General features: G+C 45.7%; 1 protein-coding gene across 4 annotated transcripts in view; it reads right to left on the bottom strand.

The window, feature by feature from the left end:
* The window catches only part of Hnf1b (HNF1 homeobox B), a 51,138-nt gene that overhangs the window by 5,601 nt on the left and 22,039 nt on the right, over window positions 1-23,498 (bottom strand). For 2 of the 4 annotated variants that reach the window (XM_005393907.2, XM_005393909.2), the window contains exons 5-8: window positions 15,251-15,411; window positions 10,287-10,422; window positions 5,572-5,766; window positions 3,145-3,263 (exon numbers count right to left, since the gene is read on the bottom strand). In XM_005393907.2, coding sequence (XP_005393964.1) covers window positions 3,145-3,263; window positions 5,572-5,766; window positions 10,287-10,422; window positions 15,251-15,411 — 611 coding nt within the window. The remainder of the gene's footprint in view (window positions 1-3,144; window positions 3,264-5,571; window positions 5,767-10,286; window positions 10,423-15,250; window positions 15,412-23,498) is intronic. The other 2 variants (XM_005393908.2, XM_005393910.2) reach the window with 1 other exon arrangement.

Raw genomic sequence — 23,498 nt, 5'->3', positions numbered from 1 at the left:
CATCCATCCATCCATCCATCCACCTACCCACCTACCCATCCATCCATCCACCCATCCATCTACCCATCCATCCACCCACCCACCCATCCATCCATCCACCTACCCACCTACCCATCCATCCATCCATCTTAACTGAATATCTACCATAGCTGGGGCATTGGACTAAACATTAAGGGTTTAGGTATTCTGAGCAGTCCCTGAACTATTTGCTGTTTTCCTGAGAGTTGGGTGAGAGGGTGTCTTATGCCAGCAGAGTGAAAAAGAGAGATCTGAAGCCCAGGCCTAAGAGGTGGGATGTGCTATAAAGACGGTCCTAATCTTGAGAAATGTTACTATCAGAACCTCCTTTGACCACACAGAGACTAAGCACACAGAGACTTAGCACCAAGGTATCAGTGGAAGGAAAGACAGAAGACAAGGGAAGGAAGAGAGCAAGAGCTCCCACTTTGAGCATTTAACTGTGTCCCACGCACACTGAACATAGTGAGATGGGGGTGGAATTTTCCTTCCATATGGATGAGTCTCACAGTGGGGAATGAACCGCCAATCTCACAGGGTGATGAAGCAGGGAAGATCTTTCAGCTCTACAATGTTTCTAAAGCACCACTGCCCAGCCACGCCCCTGTGACCTAAGCACGATGCACACAAATTATCCAGTTTGATGTGTGTGCACGTCTGTACATGAAATGTTCTGAAAAGCCCTGCCCAGCAGTGTTTAACTTTGTTAATAATCTTGCAGTTCCCCAACACATCTGACCAAAGAGTCCTTCTCTCCCTTCACTCCATAGGCCCCTGATATCTAGAACTGACTGGGAAATGCCCCTTGGAAAATAGTGCTACTTCCAACAAAAAGAAGAATTGCTACCAGGGCTCTTTGAGAATGCTTGTGGCTCCTAGCCGTAGGATCAGAGTTTGTACAAACTGTCTTCACCTTGGGTACCTTCGATGGTCAGGAGGGGATGCCTTTACCTTCATCCTAGTTCATTCTGCCTTTTCCATTCCTCCTCCTCCTTTGGTTCACAGGAAGAAAATTTTCTGAGTGGAACTTAGCACATGGGCTTAATCTTTACACTGGCTCACGAACACTAAAGATGACAAGAGCAACAGCAATTGCCATGGGGATTTAACAAGGATATTGGAAGGTAAGTGTTGTTTAAGTGGAAAGAGGCCATGGTTCGGAGTCAAAGAGAAAAGTCTGGAGCTCAGGCTCTAGAATTTATTATCTATGTGATCTTGGACAGGTCATTCTGTATCTCTGAGCTTCAGTTTATGTCTTTGTACTTAGAAAATGTAAAATAAAAAGTGATGAGATAACATTAATGAGAGGTATAAACTTTAAAGTGCTATGTGTGTTTATCCTTCCAGTGATGATCCTCTCCATCACTGCAGAAACGAGTCTCTTGCAAGACTCCTGAAATGTCTAGTGACACAGAGACGACTTCACAGCAGATGGAGAAGGCTGCTCCTGCAGCTTCAAGGTCGGCTGACCACTCTGTCCAATGGAGAGGAGAAGCCATTTGGAGGCTAGTGCAGAGTCTCAGAGAGCATCTTGAAGCATTTTGATTAAGAGCCCATTTCCTGCATCCAGAGACTCATTTCAGCAAGCAAGCCTCAAAGTCAATTTGGGGAAGACAGGAATAATTAATCATGGTCCTGTCTAGGGCTGACCAAGTGGCAGATGAATTGATAAAGCTTTCAAAGCGGAAGATATTCCCAAGGAGGTGGCTGCGCCTGGCTGCCCCCCTGATCGAGATTTGTGAGTGCAGATAAATGTTTTCCCTGCTCACTACAAAGAGTGGGAAATCGCATGGGAGTTGAAGGGCAGGGCAACGGGGGATTGTTCTTTAATCTTCTATTGGGTGAGAGAAGTGTGGTAAAGCAGATCCCACACACTTCTCCTTCTACTCCCAACACCACAGTCCAGTTGCCCGGCCTGTGCATATTTCAGCAGCCCAGATGGGCAGGTATTTAATCTATGCCACCTTGCCAAATCCTTAGAACGAGGAGACCTTACAAGTATTACCATAAAGATGAACAAATGAAGGTTCTGGGAGGTCAAAGAAATCAGGAAAATGGCGGGAATAGAATCGACCTGCCTTGCTACACTCTTAGACTGGAGGTAGAAGAAGATGGGGTTAGGAGAAGAACAAAGACTCCTGAACCCATGAATAAATCTGCTCAGAAGCACATGGCAATGGGTGAGGCGTGATTTACAGTGCTCAGGCGGAAAAAAGACCATTCACAAGATCAAGTTCTGCTGAGCACCTCTGACATGAAGTTCAAGGTTGTCTCCTCCTTATCTAATAATCAATAAAGGCCAAACAGTTCTCACACTGCACAGACCCCAGCTACTAAAAGGTCTTATTGTGTTTTTCAGGAGCTGTCATCCATGTTCAAACATCTCGTCCTGTTTCTAACTCTCGGTGTCCTGCCGCAGTGCAGCTGTGTGGCTGCAGCAACGCACTTGGCTGCCGGTGGCTTGTCTTTACTAGTCCATCACCTTGATGAGGAGGTGGGAATGATTCACCAAGGGAAACAGTGACCGAACCTCTCCATCCCCCACTTTTAGCGCACCAGGAAGGTGATTCTAAACTCAAAGTGAATCAGACCCTTGCAAAGGCCACGCTGTCTGCTGGGGAGTCCCCATGGTTGGCATAATCGGGTCAACCCTTGAAGCATACAGCATCTGGGCCTGGCAGGGGTCCTGGACTGAGAGAATCAGCCTCAGGACCCTGGACTCACCACTCATGTTCTCCATTGACCACCTTTGAAAAGCATGAAAACTCAACAGATGGCCTGACCTCCTGAGCCCTTCCTGGAAATACCCTTCCCATAGATCATCAATCATCCCATGGGGGAATATTTGATCTCAGGCTTAACGGCTTTGTGTCATCCATTCTCCAGAGACCTCTCAAACTTCAGTGCCTGATGGCAGGGGAAACGGGGAGCAATAAGCCTCTTTGGCCTATGGTCCATCTTTCTCCTGTCAGCTCAGGGATTCTTTTAGCAAGCAACCAAAGGAGGCTCAGAAGGAAGCGTCAAAGGGACCAAAATATGGCTGAGTCCACCCTTGCCACACTTCAGGCACAGCAAATGTTGGTCATGCCACCCGCCAGCCCTGCCGCCCCATCCTGTTGGCGTTACCTGTTTACTGGAAGACATGTTGGAGAGTGTGCTGATGCTGCTGGTATCCGTGACCACCATCGCAGAGGGAAACCGGGAGGTGTGGGAATACTGGGGGGGTTCCTGCTTGTGTGTGTACACTGGGGAGGAAGAGGGAAGACAAAATCAAGATACATACACAGCTATAGCTCCCCATCTCACACCATAGCTCCCATTTGCCTGCAGAGATGAAAGAGGGTGGTGTTTATGTTTGGGAAGGCAGTGAAATGTGATCAAATCCTGGCTCCTTACTCAAGTTACTTAAGCTCAGTTTGCCTGAAAAATGGGGATGATATCTATTGTGGGATTAGGAATTATCATGTTTAAACTACTTTGTACCAAGTACATAAATAGCTTTGTACTGTGCCTAAAACACTTCTGTTCCCCTGATTGTCAATAAAATATGAGGTGCCTGGGCATCAACAAGTGACCCTTAGGCTTATGTGGTGAATCTGAGATTTAAGTCAAAATATACTTTAAGCATGTGGCCAGCATGAAGTATCTGGCTAAGCTCAGGCTTGCTGCTTCTGCCGTGACTCAAACATCAGATCTCCTATGAGAGTTGTAGACTGATTAACAGCTATAATTAGATAGAAGTATAATTGATTGTATAATTCTGGGCTATTCCAGTTTGCATTAAAATAATATCATAGCCTTGTAACATGGAAATATGAAAGATAAACAAAGGAAACTAGATCCCAATAGAACCTCCAAGAGCATGTGACTTGAATTTTAGTTTCTTAGTACTTGTCCATGACATCTGGCACTGCTCACTCTTAACTGTTATCCAGAAAAATTATGCAAATTCTGTTATGTGACCAATTAATGAGAGCAGGTAGATGCTTGGCTGTGAGGGAGAGACCAGCCCGTTCTCAGAACACAGAATCTATCAAGGAACCCGTCAGTGGGGAATGGGGCTGAAGGTCACCCGCTGGTGTCCCAGTTCGCCCCTCTTGAGTAGAGATACTGATTGTTTCATAGTCCAGGGACCCATGGGCTCTCTGTGGCCTGCCCACAGGTTGCTGGCAGCCACTCTCTGACTGTCCTACTCAGGCCTGGCCACTGAGGGACCCTGCCCAAGTGAGGGAGAAGAGCATATTGCCAAGCTGTGGGAGGAAGGGAAATGAGGGACCTGTGGGCCTGGACTCTGCTACAGGCTGTGACAGATTTTTAGAAGCCGCGAATATGTGACTGGAATGTGAGATGGTGCTCAGAAACCAGCTCTACAAGTCCAAGTAGGGACTGAGCCCAAAGGACAGAAGGCTGAACTTGGCTGTTCTCCTTTACACCTGAAACCTTGTCAGAAGCAGCGTGGAGGCTGAGGGGCTTAAATCCCCTTTGCCATCTTTCCCTTTTAGGTGTCCATTAATAAATAACCTCTTGCATTTCTATAACTCTTTATGTTTATAAAATGCAGTTCACTCCTCTTTTTGTTTCATTTTCATAATGACCCTAGAGGCATATGATTCTTATTTTATGCATGAAGAAACTAAGACTTAGAGTAGCTTAAGTAACTTGCCAGTGGCTACATAGCTGGTGAGTCGGGTTTAAATTCAGGTCTGTCTAAGAATATATATGAACACCTTCTTCTGGCAGTCCTGAAGCAGGAACACCATTTATCCTTCAAATGGTTCCTCCCTGAACTTGATTTCTCTCCAAACATCTAGGCCATGGACTGTGGCCAGATTTGGCCAGAGGCCTGGAGGCTTGGGATGGAAGATAGAAGACAGAGAGGCAGTTGATTTAGGGAAGGCGCAGAAACTGGATCCAGGGGAATTCTCTGCACGGGGCAGAAACTCTGATACTCCTCACCCGGGATGGTGTGTAGGTAGTATTTTCCACCTCTGTTCATGGTTTTTGATCAGAGATGTCTGGTGTATATAAATTTGGAGAACGGGAACTCTAGAAGATTTTTCTATTTCAGGGAGGCAAACAGAATACAAATTATAGGTCAAAGCTGGTCATTTGGAAATGGCCTCTTGGAATTGTGGATTGGAAAGGCTGAGTTGAGGGAATGGAGATGTAGCTCAGTGGGAGAGCATTTGCCTACTACGAGTGAGCCCCTGGGTTCGATGCCCAGTACCATCATAAAAGAAAAAAAGGCTAAACTGAGGCTCCCCGGGAAGTTGCTGTGGTTGGTGGATGACATCTTTCCCACTGTGGCTGAATGGAGATTACGGCATGCGTTCCACAGTCTCTCTATCTCTAACTCGCCTTTACGGTAGGCCTAAGGTATCCCCTGCAGACCGTCCCCTGGGAATCTTGGGAGGAGGAGGAGCAACACGCAGAAGGCATGCTTCAGAAATTGTCTTGGTTGATTAGAGGGAGGGAAGATGACCAAACCCATAGCCTTCCAACCCATAGCCTTCCACCCTGAAGAGGGAAGCTCCTGTCCTCCTGTGTCCTTACTGTGTGAGTTCTGCAGCTGAGTCACGGCAGCCATGAAGGGCTGCTGGGCCATGTGGCTGCCTGGGCTCTGCTGCATGAGGGGCTGCTGGTGAGGGCTGTGCAGCTGCTGGGAGAACTGGACGGGCTGCAGGGCTGCCAGGCTGCCGGCCACACTGTTGATGACTGGAACGCTCTGTGCTTGGGAAGTGTTGAGGCCTGTGGGAGCAAGAGAGGACGGTCAGAGACGGCTTCAGGGGCAGGGAGAGGCAGGGGACGGCACCCAGAGTGACATGAAAAGTGACCTTACAGACCAGGAAACTGAGATTTGGAGAGATTCATTTATTTGCTGCAATTCCACAGTGTGTTGTGGGATGCAGACAGGCTTTAAATCAGTCTGACTGAAGCCTGAGCATCTGCAAAAGTCATCCTGTGACTTCCCAAACTTAGCCCCTTGAAGTTACCAGGGCCTTGGGGAAGCTGACTGTATTTATCACTTCCATCCACTCCAGACTGAAAAAGCCTTGCCTGGTGGCCTGGGGCAGTTATAGGTGTCCACTAGGGAATGGATTGATGGCCACATCTGGCTTTCCAGTAGAGGGCAGCAGTGTGCAAGGACCCACACCTCGATTCAAAACAAAACACCTCCATAGTCCTGCGTATGGAGCCTGAAGCCCGAGTTTAGCAGACTGTGCAAACACTGTGAGAGAGGTCGGGGTCTTGACTATACCAGACAGGAGGAAAACACGGGAACTCAGCCACTCTATGAAGTGGACATGTCTGCACAGGGCTGGCTACATAGGGCTGAGGGTATCAAAAAGACCAGGTTTGGGGGAAAGAAGTAGCAAGTTAGAGGTCAGCCCTTGACAGTGACAGGGCATCTTGTCATCTTGCTGTTCCAGGGTGAGAGAACCTCTGTGATATGGTATTATGTCTATATCCTGAGGTCTATTTAGAACCTGGGCCAGCACTGTAAGGACTGGGTCCCACGGTGCTCGTGCTCTTGCTGCTCGTTGGTGGGCCTCTGGGAAAGAGAGCTGAGGCACGGTCGGGGTGGGAACAAGAATCAGAAGAGAAGACACCCCAAACTCTTCTGGAACAGTCAATGTTCCTTTGTTCTTATTTTCTGGGGTGAAGAAGGAAATCCATGCAAATTATTTTAGGTAGACACAGAGGGAACAGCTGGAGAGCCTTTCCTGAAAGGGCCAGGATTTTGTGAGCAGGATGATGGTGGGTGGGGGTTGGGGGTGGTCCTCAATGGAGATAACACAAAGTCCTCAACAATTGCATACTCAGAGCTTTGGTTGATACTGTTATCAGAAACCTAAAAGGCAAGACCTCAGAGGAGAAAAGAAAGGGGGAAAATCCTTCTTCTGGCTCCCCTGGTGAGGGCTGGGAATAAGACCTTTTGATCTCCCTCAGAATAAACATGACTTCCACTTCCCCCAGGGGGCTCAGCTTCTCCCCAGCCGGTGATTCACCAGATACCTGATGTCCTCTTTCCCTTTTCTACTTCCTACTTAGGGTCTTGGTCTCCTAGGAAGCCCCACAGGTTTGCTATTTCTCCAGGAGCCCATGGCCACTGCTCTTTTTGGAAAATCTCTGCCCAGAAAAGCAAATTAACCTGTCTAGAGTGCATGACATTTGAAGACATAGTTCTGAGTCCTGCCTGAGCTTCAGAGCTATCTAGGGGACTCTTTAAGAAATATACATTCCTGGGCCCAACCCAAGACTGGTGGGTCAGAATCTTCAAGGGTGGGGCCTAGGAATCTTATTTTCAACAGAGTCTGTGATCCTGATATGCCTCAGTTCCAGGACTGAGTGCTCTGATGTCATTCTAGCTCCTGTGATGTGTGACTCTTGGCATTTTTCTTCTGTTTTTCTCTGCAGTTTCCTGCGTAAGAAGCATCTACCGGAAGCTGTCCAGGAGATGCACAGAGAGTAAGAATTTAGCATTGACAAGATATTTGTCCTGAAGCAGCGCTAGTACACTCAACAACACATAGTGGCTAAGTGAGAATGCCTGCAAAGTCCTGTTCATCTGGACACTCCAAAGAATGGGACCTCTGTGTCTCAGCAAAGCTTGCAGCTGAGCCTCACCAATTTTTTTTCAGTAGTGAGGATTGAACTGAGGGCCGCTGTACGCTGAGCTGGGCTACATACCCAGCTTATTTTATTTTATATTATTTTGAGACGGGATCTCGCTAAGTTGCCTAGGAAGGACTTGAACTTGCGATTCTCCTGCCTTCACCACCCTGAGAGCTGGGGTGACAGGTATGTGCCGCTGTGCCAGGCTTTATCCTCACCATTCTTCATGTTCTCTCTACCCAAAGTGTATAAGTGCACATCCTCCTAGGTCAGTGTACACGCTAGTGCCGCCCACATGCTATAGATCATTGTGAGAAGGTAGAGACGTCTGAGTAGAGGAAATTAGGAAAAACAAAATAGGAATATATAGAATGGCCATAGGGAAAATTTTAGTTCAGATAAATGATGCAAAAATGATGTATGTAACTGTACATGTCATTCAGAGCTTGGTGTGGAAAGAAAGAAGTCTCACAGTTTGTGTATCATTTGGTTGTAGAAATAAGGAAGTGGGTATGTTATCCATGGGCCTGTTAATTAAATCCCACTGAGCAAGCTTCTTTCAGGTATTCTATCCCATTTTCAATCCAAACCTTTGTATTAGTTTGGTTATGAAAGTTCAAGTACCAGAGGGTCTAGTGAAAAGTAAGGCAATAAATTAAAAATAATTTATTTACTTTTTAATTTTTTTGTGTGGTACTAGGGATCAGGATCTTCACACTGAGCTACACCCCTGCCCTTTTTTATATTTATTTATTTATTTATTTTGTACCAGAACTCATGACTTTGCACTTCCCAGGCAGGTGCTGTGCCGCTGAGCTATATCCCCGGCAGTTAATTGTTTGTTTATTTGTATTTTTTTTTGAGACAGGGGCTTGCTGTGTCCTTCAGGCTGGCTTTGCGTTAACTGCAGCCCAGGTTGGCCTTGAACCGTGGCTGATTCTCCTGCCTCAGCCTCTCGAGTATAGGGATTACAGGCATGTGCCACCACACCCAGTTTATGTTTTATTTTGAAACAGGTCTCACTAAATTGCTAGGTTGCCCAAGCTGGGCTTGAACATGTGATCCTCCTGCCTCAGCTTCCCTGAGTGCTGTGATTATAGGCATATGCCACTATATCCCCCAACTTTTTTATTTTGTAAATCCTCTAAAGGCTTCTTTCCCATTTTCCTTCTGCAAAAATACAGAGTATGTTGATTTCCTAGCAGCTAAGGATAGAGTAAGAGCCATACAAACTCATTCAATAAATTTGTGTGCCTCCAATGTGCCTACCCCATTCTACTCTCAAAGGACACATACATCATTGTCTTTAGAAATGATCTAAGTTGCTATCCTAGCTAGAGCTGATTTGAGGAGATGAGGGAAGGAAAGAAAAATGCAGGACCTGGGCATGGTGGTGCATACCTATAGTCCAGTGCTTAAAAGGCTCAGCCAGGAGGATCACCATGAGTTTGAGGCCACTCTGAACTACATAGTGAGACCCTGACTCAACAAAACAAAACAAAACAAAATGTAGGAACAAAACAAAGAAGTCTCAAGAGGACATAAGGGGCTCATGAAGGGCTTCAAGAGGACAAAGGGACAATATAAAGTTGAAGAAAAGTTGACCATTGTGGCACTCTTAGATCTCTCCTGAGTCCTCTCAGAATACTTCCAAGGGACACAGTGACAGTTCTGAGAAACAATGACTTGACCTGAGCTGTCACAGTGGAGCTCAAAACACACTGAATACTCATTAGCATTTAAAACTTTCTGAAAGACATCTCCAGCCACAGCCTGCTTGCAGCCTTCTCTTGACCGGAAGTGGCCCATCAGTGATGGCCACAGGCTGTGCGCAGCAAGGGACTGAGTCTCTTGAGCGTGAGGGAGCCGACCCATCTCACTGTGTTCAGGGATCTGCCTGAAAAGCCTACTTCTTGTTAGTTTTTTGTTTTGCGTTGTTTTACAGTACCAGGGATGGGATCCAGGGGCTTCACATGGAACTACACCCTCAGCCCTTTCTTATGCTAAGCTCGAATTTGCAGTCCTACTTCAGCTGCCCAGAGTGCTGGGATTACAGGTGAGCACGACCATGGCCAGCTCTCCTTCGAGTTTTTAAAGCTTAAATACACTGGGACAGTTTCTTACTGTGTCCTACCTCTCTGTATTTCCACCACAGGCCAAGGCGGATCTGCCTACCACATAAATTCCCTCTTTAGAAGGAAGCCCATCATATCTCGCCCCATCTTCCCCAGCACAAACTATCCCCTGGAAAATCTGCCACCTATTCAGGGATAGGAATGAACACAAGACAGAAAAGTACACGCATATTCATACTTTGCAGATTTATAAGCATGTCTATATATACTGTCACTTGATGACTCCAACAACCCATTTTATAGATGAGGAAATTGGACCTCATAAAGGTTTAATGATTTGAACCAGTCTGCACAGCTGACAAACTGACTGGGATTCAAATCCAGCCCTAAATTTTCTCTTGCTTTAAGTTAAATAATCCAACTATTGTTGAGAGAGAAATGAAACCAAAGAAGTTAAATAAGATCTACAGGTGCACAAAGGATCATCTATGCCGCCCCCCTTTAAAAATCTTGTTGACTCACTTCCCATTCATCTTCTCCCTACCTCCACCTTTTCTGACCAAAACCAGAACTTACTTTGTGCAATGGCCATGACTCCAGACAGTGGGGTCATGATGAGGTTCTGAGATTGCTGGGGATTATGGTGGGAGAGGCTGTGGATATTTGTCAAGGTGCTGACGGGGGGCAGGCCTCCTCCTGAGACTGATATCTGTTGGAGAGGAAAAACAAGAGCAGCATGAGTAGATTCCAGAGTGACATGACTTAGCAATTCCAGGGCCCAGCTAATTCACCAATGCATTCATCCCCTCTACAGTTATTAAGCACCTACTGTGGGACAGACTGTTCTAGGTGCTGAAGAGAGAAGTAAGTAAATCAGACAACACTTCCTACCAGATGGTGCCTGGATTTGCTGATTATCTATGACCTACCAGCCAGACTTAGAAATTCTCCTCTTCAGCATATTATGTGTTTGTCCCCTGATCACTTTGCATGTGTCCTCTTGTCTGCTTTCTGCCTTCTGTATTATGTGCTAGAGACACACGACTGCTTAAGACAATAACTGAAGAAATGCTCTGGGATTCCCCAAAGAAAGCAGATTAGGAACCAGGTAGGAGGGCAAGGAAGCCCACTCTGAGTTCTGCTCACATGTTAGTTCACACACCTTCTTACTACAATCCTGGGAGGTAGATGCTTCTGTCATTCCCATTTCACAGATGAAAACCTGAAGTTTGGAGTAGATATATATCCTGCCTAAGATGCTACAACTAGCAAATGGTAGAGCAGGTATTCAAGCCCAGGTCTGTCTGACACTAAAGCCCAAGTTCCCCTCACCCCATAATTATACCAAGGGTTGAGGGTTTAAGATGTTATTAGGTTTCTCTACTTTTTCCAAATCTTCACTGTACATTATAATTTCTTTATCTTTTATGTGAAGGAGCTGATGTTGCAATGGTAGAGCTGTTAAACAAGCTTCATTCTGTTTCATCATTATATTGTAATGAGATTAGGAGGAGAAAGCTACTAATTCTTGTGTATGTATTTTGTACATGACCATTTAATTGAATCCTTTTATTTATGCCTGCAGTTATAAATTTTTTAATTTTTCCAAGTACAGCATGTAATTGCATCACAAGCATAAAATGCTAAAAGGGTTTCTTCCTTGCTAGAACTAATACTATATCTTCAAGTCCCTTGGTTAGAACTTTTTGAATAGAATTAAACAAACAATAACTACAACAGATGTGCTTGTTTTGATCCTAATGTTATTAGAAATGTTTTCAATGTCTTCTCATTAATTATAAGTTTAATGAAACTCTCAGTTTTGCACACAAATGTACACACATATTTTCTCATACTACAGTAGCTTACTATTTATAGTTTAAAATAGTTTCTAAAAATATTATTAAGAGAGGACTGTCCCCTCATTTTAAACAAACTCAGACATTGTGGAGAGCATCAGGGGCCCTGAGAGGTGCGTTAGGATTAGGATACCTTAGGTATCTGAGTCACTTAACTTCCTTCCTTCCATCTCTCATTAGCCAAAGCTCTTTGGGTCATAGGTCCCATACCAGTAAGGAGGCAAGACCTTATCTCCTACCCTCCCCTTCCAGTCAATCTCATAATTTCCAAGGTTAATTTAAAAAAAGAAAGAAAGAAAAAAAAATCAAGCAGGTTTGTTTATGTTTTTTAAATGAGTTAGAGGTCACATCACCCAGAAGGAATTCTGACCACACCAAACAAGAGAGAACCAGTCTGTTTGCTAGACTTGTTTTTCAAAATGTCAGTCATAAAACAAAACAAAACAAAACAAAAAACCAGTGACCTGCCCGCGGACTGAATTCTTTCGGTAACACAGTCCTCTGGAGAAAGTCAATGAAACGATGTTCATCTCTCTGCCATTTCAGTGTTTGGCTTTTATAGTCCAACAGAAACATGGATGCCAGTGATAAAAGTACTTTAGTGTGTATGGCTTCAATTTGTAGGTTGCTTTTATTAATTGTCCTTAATAGTGGAAGATACAGATAGGACAGGTATTACTACTGTTTCTATATTACAGATTAAGACACAGATCCTCAAAAGAGTTGGGACTAGCTCTATGTCACTTGACTAATAAGTGAAGAACCCCAGATTCAAGCACAATTTTTCTGGAGTTTAAATCCATCCACTCAGGCAATTTTGGTCAAGTTACTTTCCACTGTAAAAGGCAACTATTATTTTCCATTTGCCTCAAGGACTAATGGAAGCCCGAGACTTGGGAAGGATGTGGTAGTAACCCTTACATGATAATCTGGAGGACTGAATCACACAATACTGCCATGTATAGTACCTTCAGTGGGAAAATTCTTTTACATGTCTTTAACTTATGAACTTGGTGTTATTTCTATTTTGCAGAGAAGAAAACTGAGGTTTAGAAAAATTAAGAAATATGTCCAAGGGGTCCGGTTGGAGTTGAAAGCAAGAGGCCTGCCTTCAGGGCCAGAGCTTTTTACCTTGACAACATACTACTTGACTCTGTGAAAGTATCTGGTGTGTGCTTTAAAAAAAAAAAAAAAAAGCCAATATACATGGGTTGCAACCCTAAGCCTGGCCAGCTTTCTACAATGCATACTTTTCCCCACTGTGGGTCTGGGCCCAACAGAGCAACAGAGAGTTTAAATGGACTGGCATTATTTCCAAAACCAATCTCTGGGGGAAGATTTCAAAGCCATGTCCTAGTGAAAGTAAGCACGCACAGATTGTCATTCCTAGAACAAGGCTTTCTCCAAACACAATAGAGCTATAAGCAATCCTGTTTCTTATGATATAGGCATTATTATCCCCATTTTACAGATGATGAAATGGAGGTTAAGCCATTTTTCCATCCTACTGCTGGTAAACGACAGAGCCAAGACTTGGAGACACAGGTCCCCTTGCCTGTGTTCCTTTTAAACCGTATTTTCCTATTGCCTTGGTGGACCAAGACCTGTGATGGCTTTGTTATACATTAACAGAGAACAGACTCTTGAATTTGGGCATCCAATGTCAGTGACATAACATACGAGTCCAGGGTGTTGGAAATGAGTGAAAACCTAGCCCCTGCAAACACACTTCCAGATGTTTGCTAACGTTGAGGTGTGCTGCCTTGGTCAATCATCAATCTGATAATATAGCGCCCGGTTAGGGCACTGTGGGACAGAACAGGGAGAAAAATGTGTATCTGCCGGCAGCCTGTGCAGCAACCTCGGCCTGGGTGAGGCAGCTTGCTGCTTAAAAGGAAGAGCAGGAAAGCTCAAAGGGAAAGTCCAAGGACCTTCGTGCAGTAAGAAGGGAGACTTGAAGTTGTTTTGTTCAGTGCTGGGATATTACCTAGGGTCTCAGGCGTGTCAGGCCAGCCCTGGACCTCTGAGCCACACTCCTAGCCTGAGTCCTGGAAGTGGGGCTCTCTTTCACAGACGTCCTCTTCCAGGAAAGCCTAGGTAATGCTTAACTTTAATTTGTCTGGGTCTTGACATGACTCTTGAGAAATCATAAAGATTTGCCTGTGCCTCTCACAAGGGAGCTGACACAAAATGTTCTTCAAGAAAAATGATCTTTCTTCAGGGATGGGTGGAGGGCAGGAAGGATGCAAAATGCCTCTCCATTGGAGAACTCTTTCATTTTTGTTTGTAAGGAACTCTGCCTGGCAGGCCAGCTCAGGTCCCCTGAAACTAGAGTTGGCTGGACCAGTGTTCCCCTCAGAAACTACACTTTGTTTTTCCTCCGGGAGCTGGGGCCTTGATTACCTGTGACTCACTAGTCCTGTGTTGCCTACACACATGTCAAGGTCTAAAATGGCGTCTGTTCCCTGCTGTCCTCCCCCAGTTCTGGCCCCCACTGACCTCTGGGTCAGACACATTGCCAGAACACATACAGTACCACCTCAGTGTGGAAGTCAGGAACCTCTGGCTCCTCCCTGCCCTGAAACGCTGAGCATGACCCAAAGAATAAAGTTTTTCCATTTCCTCCCCTCATTGTGTCATAATACTTTTGTCTCATGAGCTGCTCTCTGCTGCCCTGGTGTTACTAGAGGATTTGGACCTTCAAAATTCTAGTAATCGCAGCCGGGTGTGGTGGTGCATGCTTGTAATCCCAGCGTGCAGGAGGCTGAGGCAGAAGGATCATTGCAAGTCTGAGGCCACCCTGGGCTACATAAGTGAGTTCAAGGCCAGCCTGAACTGCATGATGAGACCCTGTCTCAAAAAGACCAAAAAATTCAAATAATCTATTCCTTGGCCAAGTGGACTAAACATATCTCTGAGTTGTGGGTATAGAAAACTTCACTTAATAAAGATAACACCAACTTTAACATTATAACGCCGCTGTTTAGTACATATCTTTTGTGCTGAACAAAGTGGGGAGTATTTCACATGTGTTAGTTATCACACTTATTCCCCTAACAACCCTATTGCTAGTACCTCCAGTTTATAGAGGATTTGAACCACAGGTACCTGGAACTTCAAAGCCGGCTTTCCCCACTCTAAGTACCACCCCACCCACCTGCCATTTTGTGCCGTGGTCTTCCCTGAAAAGGCATCCATATCCTTCAGAGTCTCAGTTCGAAAAGCTGCTCCATCTCCTACCATTCACTAAATTCTACCTGACTGTCCTTGCCAATACAAAGGGGGTTGCTGACAAGGGGGCTTGGTACTCCCTGGGTTAAAAAAACTGGCTTTGGAGGCCTTGGAGGGGAGGGATGAATGAACATTTTATCAACACAAATGTCACTGGCAGCCCCAAAACAAACAGCGTCCCACCCGGCTTGCTCCTTTATGAGGCATTCAATCAATAAAATGAGAGCAGAACTCTGTCAGATTTATTGGCTGGGTTCAAACCGAACACCTCTTCTACCCGCCACAGGCTGGGTCACCAGCTCTACCTTTCCGTTCCAACTTTGGTCAGCCCCCATTTTCTCCTGTGGGGTTACAATGGTTCATTGTTTGAGGCAGGCCTTGTGAGAAGTTGTGTTTGTTTTGCCTCTTATCTTATCAGCTCCAGAGCTACAATGGCCCAGGTGTACTCACCATTTTACCATCAGGTGAGAGGAGATTGTGGCCTGGGTCCAGGCTGGCTGGGGAGACTTGCTGTAAAACTGACTGGCTGGTCACCATGGCGCTGTTACCATGGTGACTGATTGTTGAGGAGGAAGTGACCTCATTGCTTCCTTGCTGGCTGTAGCGTACTCCTGAAAAACAACACAAGCCCCAAGAGGAACATTAATGTCACAGGGACCCTTGGAGTCCCTGTGATTCAGAGCCTCTTGTTTTCAAGGGTGGATGACAAAAAAGCACAATTGTCTCCCTCTCCCCTGTTTACCCATAGGAAATATCAGCTGTCTGTCTCTGGGATAATAGTGCCATGGTTTCTACTTTAATTCTAGAATGTAAGCTCCATGAGGGTAGGACATTCTGTCTGTTTTGTTTATTACTGTATTTCCCGGTGTCTTGACACTTGGTAGTCACTCAATAAACTGCTGAAAGAAGAGATTCTTCTTGTTATTGCTTTGGTATAGTTTCTTAGGATCTACAGACTGTTACTGGCCTTTTCTTCTTGGGCACAGTATTTATTTTATTCTTCAAATTGCCTTCTAGAAATGCTTCCCTAGCAGCTCCTCTTGGCTATATGGAGGCCCAAAGCATGAGTAGACCGACTGACAAAGAAGAGATATTGTCCAGTGGCCATAATTCAATCAGCAGTCTCTTGGTACCACTTTTGGCTGAGGCCAGGGGACACAGGCAGAGCAGGTCAGGGATGGGGCTTCAGCTTTCAGGTTTTGGCTCTGGAACTCACATTCCTAGAATCTCATTTGGCTGACTTCCAGCACACAGGGAACTGCATGGCTATAGGAGGTGAGGTGGCAGCTGATACAGGTGGGATGTGGATGCTTTATCAAACCATTGCAGTCTGATCTACAAGGGCAGAGGAAACCAAGCGTGCTTACAGCCTCATTGTGCTGACCTTCCTTCTTGGATAGAAAACACAAAGGAGGTCTGCTCTTAGGAAAAGGAAGGTGCTGGACAGAGACCAGGCAACTGAAAGAAGCTTAAGGGCAAAGAACCTGGAGCCATTTTGCAGATGCTAATCCTGTTGGAGGTGCCCCTGAAATAGCCAAGGACAAAGTTGGGAGACTTGAGCACAACTCACCTCTGATTTCTTATCCCCAGACAATGCTCTTGTGTTTTGTCTTGGATTGACAAAAAGGTCTGGGGGCTCTGTCCTGCCAGGGAGCAAGAACAACTCTCTAGGCATAGAATCACTTGGAGAAGTGGGCTGACTTTCAGCTGTTCATCTCCTTTTGCCCCATTTTCCAAGATGAACCATCCCTGTACACCAGTTCTATTCTTTTCCCCCTCCCCTGCCTCCTTCTCCAGCTAAAGCCCCATCTTCCAGGGGAGGCCACAAAGTCCCCTCTAGAGCCAGGCAAACTGCCATAGCCAGTGACCTCTAATTCACTAAGCTGGAGCTTACCAAGAAGAGACTCAAGCCAGTTTTCCCAGGATCCTCCTAAGGACATTACCCAAGGCTGACATGACCTAGAGCTTCAGAGGGCTGGGGAAAAAATAAACAAATGCTAAGGCATTCTGACCTTCAGGAGCAACTTGTTTGACTGTGAAGTGGCTTGGTGCTTGCTCTGTGGGCTTTTTGTATTGGCTGTTTCCCCATCCTTTGATCAAGGGGCTGATGGGGGGATGGGTTTGTCCCTGGAATTTGGTGGTTGTTGGTGCAGGGGACTACATTTTTTTGGGGAAGAACAGGAGCCATTAAGTTAAAAAGAGGAAAGGCTTCTGCCTCTCCAAATCAATACCCCTTGTTCTGCCTGTATTCCTCTGTATCTCTCTGGGGCCCTCTAGGGCTCCCTTTTACCCTTCTTGTAAAAGGATTAAGTTAGCTCCTGTCTTGCTACTCACTACTAGGCTGCCAATAGGATCTTCCAATAGTTCAAAGGGTTTTTCATATAGAAGAAGAAAGAGATTTGGAACTTATGTGTTCACAGGCAGAGCTAAGTCAATGGAAAGGAAGGAGGAAGGTTTCTAATAAATAAAAGGAAGAATTTCCTAGCAAAGAGGGAAAGTGGGAAGACTGTGCTCTAGAACTAGACAAACTTAGGTTCAAATCCTGCCTTTGCTCTTAATAGAAGTGCAATCATGGGAAAATTGCTTTTCCTCTCTGTACCTTGGTTTCCTCTCATAAAATGGAGAGAATACTTCCTCAACAGGGCTATTTTGGGATTAGAGCTCACATTTTATAGCTCCTAGCATATGGCAAAATACAAGGCAAGTGTCAGTGGGAATACTGGGGGAGGATGCTAGAGTCAGGATGGGTTCCAAGATACATGTCCTAAGGGTCGAATTATAGACAACTTGGGGCAGATTATAAGTAGCAAGTGAAATTAATTTCACAGAGAACAGTTTCTACAGGGTGCTGCTCTGGCAGAGCCACTGAGAATACTGCCCTGAATGCAACTTGGGAAGAGGCTTGGCTGCTGCCCTGATCTTTCATTTTGGAGGGACTGGACTTCACCCTGTTTCTCTCCCGCGTTTTCTGACTCCCTGATCAGCTATTTACCTCCCCAAGATGCTCTGCTCCTGAGAGAGTGGTGATAACACTGGGAGGCAGGTGTGTGCTCACCTCCCAGCTTGTCCCCATCATCGATTCAGTCTCAAATCAAACAGTCTCTGGATTTAGCCTATTTAATTTGGCTGAAGGAAAGGGCTAGCCCTGTGATGATCAAATATGGGTCACAGGGAGGCTTCTCTCTACCATGGGCCACACAATTATTTATTTAAAAATAATTAACCCAGGATATCCGCAGGAAACAAAAAGCCTTTTTTTACAAGACAGCATGGCAGGAGAGAGGCCTGAACCATTTGTTAGAGTCCAGGCAGTGCAGCTCAAGCCTGCTGTGGTTTGCACGCTTTGTTTCCCAATACGATCTTCATTATGTGAGAGATACAATGGCGGAGCTGCTCTGCTAAAGGCAGATGGACCTCTGAACCTCCCTTCAAAAACCTTGGGCTAAGGGCCAGAGTCCTGGCTGGGAATTAGGCGATCCCTGTTTAGACCACAGCTTTGCCATCCATTTACTGAGTGACCTCCAGCTTCCTTATCTATAACCCAGAGGCTGCCTACTGCAGGGAGGGGGGTTTCACTGCATTCCGGTGGGAGCTAGGCAGAGGCTTCTCATCGGCTCAGGACCCACTGTACCTTCTCCCACTGATGCTGCTCTCACTGGGATGGCTGGGCCCCGGAGGGGGCTGCTGTAACTGGCTAATGTGTGTGAGTGGTAGAGAGGGATAAGTGTTCTTGTTAGAGGAAGGAGAAGCCAAATCTGTGTCTATTTCACACATTCAGAAGAGCACTTGAAATGAGCATGGATAGGCTCTCTCACCTAGGTTTAAAGCTTGGCTCTCCCATGTAATAGCTGTGTGACCTTGGGAAGGTTATTTAACCTCTCTGAACTTTACTTCCCTAACTGTTAACAATACCTATCCCAAATCATTGGGGGGAAAAAACATTCAGTGAATTGGCAGATGTGAAATTGTTGCTCAGAATATAACAGTTTCTGCCACTTTCAGACTGCCTTTGTCTGAAGGATGTTTTCAGAGAGCCTGAGATCATAAAACTTTACTGAGCACCTGGCACCCAAGCACTGTGGAGCCTGTGTTAAGAAGTGGAATGGGATCTTCCCTTCTTCCTTCTGCACTGTTAGCTCAAAAAATGAAGATATGAGAAAGGTTTTGGGTTAACCCTTACTTGCCAGAAATGCCAGATTAGTAGCACAGGGGATCATGGAGAAATGACAATGACAGATAGTAGCAACACCCCTATACCTACTTCCTGGCTCAAACCACTGATTGGCTGTGTCCTCATCATAAACGCTGTGCACCACAAGTGTGTCCAGGAGCACAAGCCACCCCAGGTGGAATCTACAGACCTCCAGAACTTTCCCCTGTTCCCAGGCCCCAGCTGCATGGCTGTGGGGTTACTGCCGAATTCCCAACAGCACATGGACAGATGCAGATCATCTGGTAATACTGACCAGTAATACTGGTCAGAAGTTTCAAAAACACGGATGAAGCGTATGTTCCAGCGTTCCCTGCCCTGCCTTCCTCAGCCAGCATCTATCTCCAGCATGCTTCAAGCTGCTGCACCTTGGGATTTCTTTCTAAACAAAAGCATACCCTGTCCCTGCCCAGCTTGGAAACTTCTGACGGCTCCTCACTATTTTCTAACCTGAGACTGGCAGAATCAGGCTTTGGGCCTTTGATGCCTTATTTGCATCATCTCTAGCCACACCCCCTGCAGCCTCATGAGCGCTCTCAAGTGGTCCCGCCATGTCCTGTTTTGTGACTTTGCTTTTGCTTCTCCTTCTGGGTGAAAAGCGTTTCCCTTCCTTTCCATGTCACACCCTTTGTGAAGGCTAAATGCCACCTCCGGGAAGCTCTTCTTGATTCATTCTCTGCTCTGTCCTTTGTATCTTGTATGTGCTAAGAGACTCCAGAGCAGGAGTTGCCCACCCCGTATGCTCACGTGTTGACTTCTATCTCCCTTTTAAAGAAGTGATGGCTTTTACTCATTGTTGTACCCTCCGCTCTGCAGAGCACCTGGCACTGTGACTGTTTAAAAAATGAAGAAATGAGTCTCAGTGGCTTTGCGTGCCCCTACCCCGGAACAAGGTGCGTCACTTCTAGCAGGAAACCTGTGGTCAGTTCTGTGGTAATCACTGCATTAATCTTGTGAATCTCTTCCAACTGCATTGCTGCACTAGAGAACCGTGTGAGTCACATCAATTTTACATCTGAGAAACACTAGTGAATTCATAAATCTGTACTGAGCTGAATGGGGCCACACAGAAATACATTAAATGTGCCCACGCACGCACACACACTTATGCATCTGCCAGCTACCTCCGTCACTCTGTGTGCTATAAACCACATCTATGCCCTGAGGAACCACACTGTTTGCCAGGCGTGGTGTGCACACCTGTAATCTCAGCACTCAGGAGGCTGAGGTAGGAGGATTGCCAAAAGTTTGAGGCCAGCCTGGGCTACACAGTGAGTTCAAGGCCAGCCTGAATGACAGAACTAGGCCCTCTCTAAAATAAATAAATAAATAAAAGAACCAAAAGAAAAGGAATCATGATAATCCTCAGTGACTTAGGACTTGGAACCTTCTAATGCCCACTTCTTTAGGCACCTTCTGGACTTTTTCAAACTCAAGTGTCATATTTATTGTTGAGCACCATTTAACAAGTATAAAACCCTGCTAATGTTTTTACTGGATTCTTATCTTTTAAAAATGTGTCTGTCACTCCCGCCTGTAATCCCAGCACTCCAGAGGCTGAGGCAGGAGGATCCTTGTGAGTTTGAGACCAGTCTGGGCTACAAAGTGAGCTCAAGGCCAGCCTGAACTGCATAGCGAGACCCTGTCTCCAAAAGACAAAAATAAATAAATAAATAATTTTAAAGTGTCACTGATGGAGTTTTAGAGCGTTATACCCTTAAATCTCTGCCCTGTGGTGTTTCTTGCACACTTAGCAAAGCATGTTTGTTTTTAGGATGTGAATGATGAGTTATACAGAACTAGGCACACGTGTTCAGACTGCCTCACAGCTGCCAGAGAGCTGCTGCTCGGGGCGTCATTAACCACAGAGATGTTTTAGAAACTTGGGTCTGTGAGTATAGGACATCTCATAAAGCCTTGGATATTCAGTCCAGCTCTCTAGGCACTTCAGAAAAAAACTACAACTCCAGTTCCACAATTCCAAAGAGCAACAAGGCACCATCCTCTATACACTGTGAACCAGTATACTCCCTCTCCCCGTCTCTCTAGCTTAACTCTGATGATCCTGGATCAACCAGTGTTTAGACCTTGGCATTTTTATCTATAAAATGGACAAACAGATCTCCCTTCCTCATACGCTAGAATGACAAATGAATAAAATAATTTCAGGAAACAGTAGGGGACAAAATTCTGGTTGAATAGAAGACCAGTATTAGCCAGGAAATGTGTCTACAATTCCTCTTTTACAAGGAGAGACAAGGGAATGGGAACCGTTGGGTAATGTGGGGCTCAGCTTGTCTCCTGTATGGCCTTTGGCACTGAAGCCTGGGGGTTCCCTCCACTGGGGTCCGGGATGCCTTCACCCTTGGCATTTCAAAGCCAACCTCCCATCCCTGATAATGCAGGAATGTTCCTCTGGCTGGTGGACCTCTGCCAGCTTGAGTGAGTGTCCCAGCCGCCAACAGAGTAAACATTACTCAACTGGCTGGGGCTCTGTCACACACATTCTTCCCCTGTGTTTCTAACCTCATGCAGAGCACAGCCCAACCCCTTTGGGTCTGGAACTGGGAATTTCAACTCAGGTAGGAGGGAACTTTCTTCCAAAAAGAAAGGACCACGTCCACAAATTATGGCTAGGCAGAGCTGCCTTTCCTAAGAAAGCACAGCTTTGTACTGGGGAGAGGATAGAGCAGGTATGATGTCCCAATACTGGGTCCTGACAACTCCACCCTCCCGCAAAGCATGAGTTGCTTTTCCTGAGGACAGAGGTAAAGAGATGAATGATTCAGTCTGGTGAACTTCTGAGACATTCATTTGGGGTTAAAAGAATGTGAACAATTCCCTGATTTGAAACTGGGAGCTCCAGAAATGAAAGCTTTCAAATGAATTAGCACTGCTGCCCTTGTTTTCTCATTTGTAACACAGGTCTTTTGCCACTTCTTCACAATATTTCCTTTGAATGTTTGCAAAGAGTTTGGGAGATTAAAAATCCAGAAACCTGGGAAGAAAAAGCTGATGCAAGGCGAAGCCATTTTAAACACCGGGCTCATTTCTATTTCAGATCCCTTTCTAGTGAAGGTGGCTTAGGTAGAAGCCCAGTTCATAAGAGGAGAAACACATTCGCCTGCCTGGCAGGCGCAAGGTCGTGAGTTCGGTTCCTGGTACCGGAGAAAAACCAAAAAAAAAAAAAAAAAAAAAAAAAAAAAAAAAAAAAAAAAAAAGAGGAGAAACACAGACAGGCCTGTGGGGCGGGTAAACATTCTTGACTCAAGGAGTAAAACACTGAGTGATACTTCAGAGAAGCCCACAGACTGGTTTTCCTATGAAAATCAAAGCAAATATAGCCAAGAAAAAAAACTAGCCAGTTTTCCATCAAAAGCATCTTGGCTGAGAACAGGAGCTAAATGTTCCCAGTGGGCCTGAAAACATCCCACCTGCAGGAGGTACAGCACCGACAGAGACCCCCTGTGTCCTCCCACTGGTCTGCCTCCGGCACCATGCCTGTCCTTGCTACAAAGCTGGCTTCTGCAGGTAAGTATCAGGTTGTTTGCGGTGAGTACTTTGGCCTGGAGATCACTGCTGCCAGCGTAAAGGAGGCATAAGAACCTGCCTCGCATTCAAGAACCTGAGCAGTTCTTACCTATGTGAAGATTTCACACTGTCTGCTTCTCAATGTGCTACAGATGCTCACTGGCAGAGTGGGAAGTGAGGTTCCAAGAGGATGAGGTCATTTTTACCACCTCTTGCCAGGGGTTACCCAGTAAGTCTAGTGTTTCAAAGCCGAGCCTTCTCCCTCTGCTTGCTAAGCCCCAGATGAACGCCAGATATGTGAGCTACCACATTGTGATCCACTAATAGCTTGAAATAATTTTATGAGTTTATTTACTATTTTCATGGGGAATGGAAGCCCCATTGAGGGCAGGACCTTGTCTATCTTCACCATGATCTCCTCAGACTCTTTCAAAGAGCCTAGCATGTGCCAGACGCTCAATAAGTATTTGTTGAATGAGTAAATAAGAATGAATGAGCTATACTTCAATGGTGACTGAGGGCTTCACGCCCTTTTCGACTTTGGTCTGCTGAGTGGCTGAGAGGTGACTGGCACACATTTACCCTTTAAATCTCCTGGTTTTTCTGCAGTGAGGGGAGGCAAGCATTATTTTTGGTTGTTGTTTTTAAGGAGTAAGAAGGAAGAGAATGGAGAGAGGAGGAAAGATTAAAATGTAATCAAAATGGAAGAAATAATATTGGCAGATTTGGACAGTGTCATGTGAATGAATGCACCGGACAGGTGCATGGAGGAAAGGGTGATCAGCAGGTCTGCCTTCTGCACCTGAAGTGGCCCACAGGGCTTTCTAGAAATGGCCAATGGGATACCCACGGGGAGCTACCAGTTCTCTGCATCCTGAAGCCCAAGCATAACACAGGTTACCTCAAGCTCCTTAAGGAGTTGGGAGTGAGCTCTTCTGTTAGAACAGGTTGATTTCT

This window comes from Chinchilla lanigera, unplaced genomic scaffold (genome assembly GCF_000276665.1).
Source record: "Chinchilla lanigera isolate Chin_1 unplaced genomic scaffold, ChiLan1.0 scaffold00050, whole genome shotgun sequence".
NCBI classification, from domain to species: domain Eukaryota; kingdom Metazoa; phylum Chordata; class Mammalia; order Rodentia; family Chinchillidae; genus Chinchilla; species Chinchilla lanigera.
The sequence above is the reverse complement of the archived record's forward strand: the minus strand, read 5'-3'. Positions and strand labels throughout refer to the sequence as shown.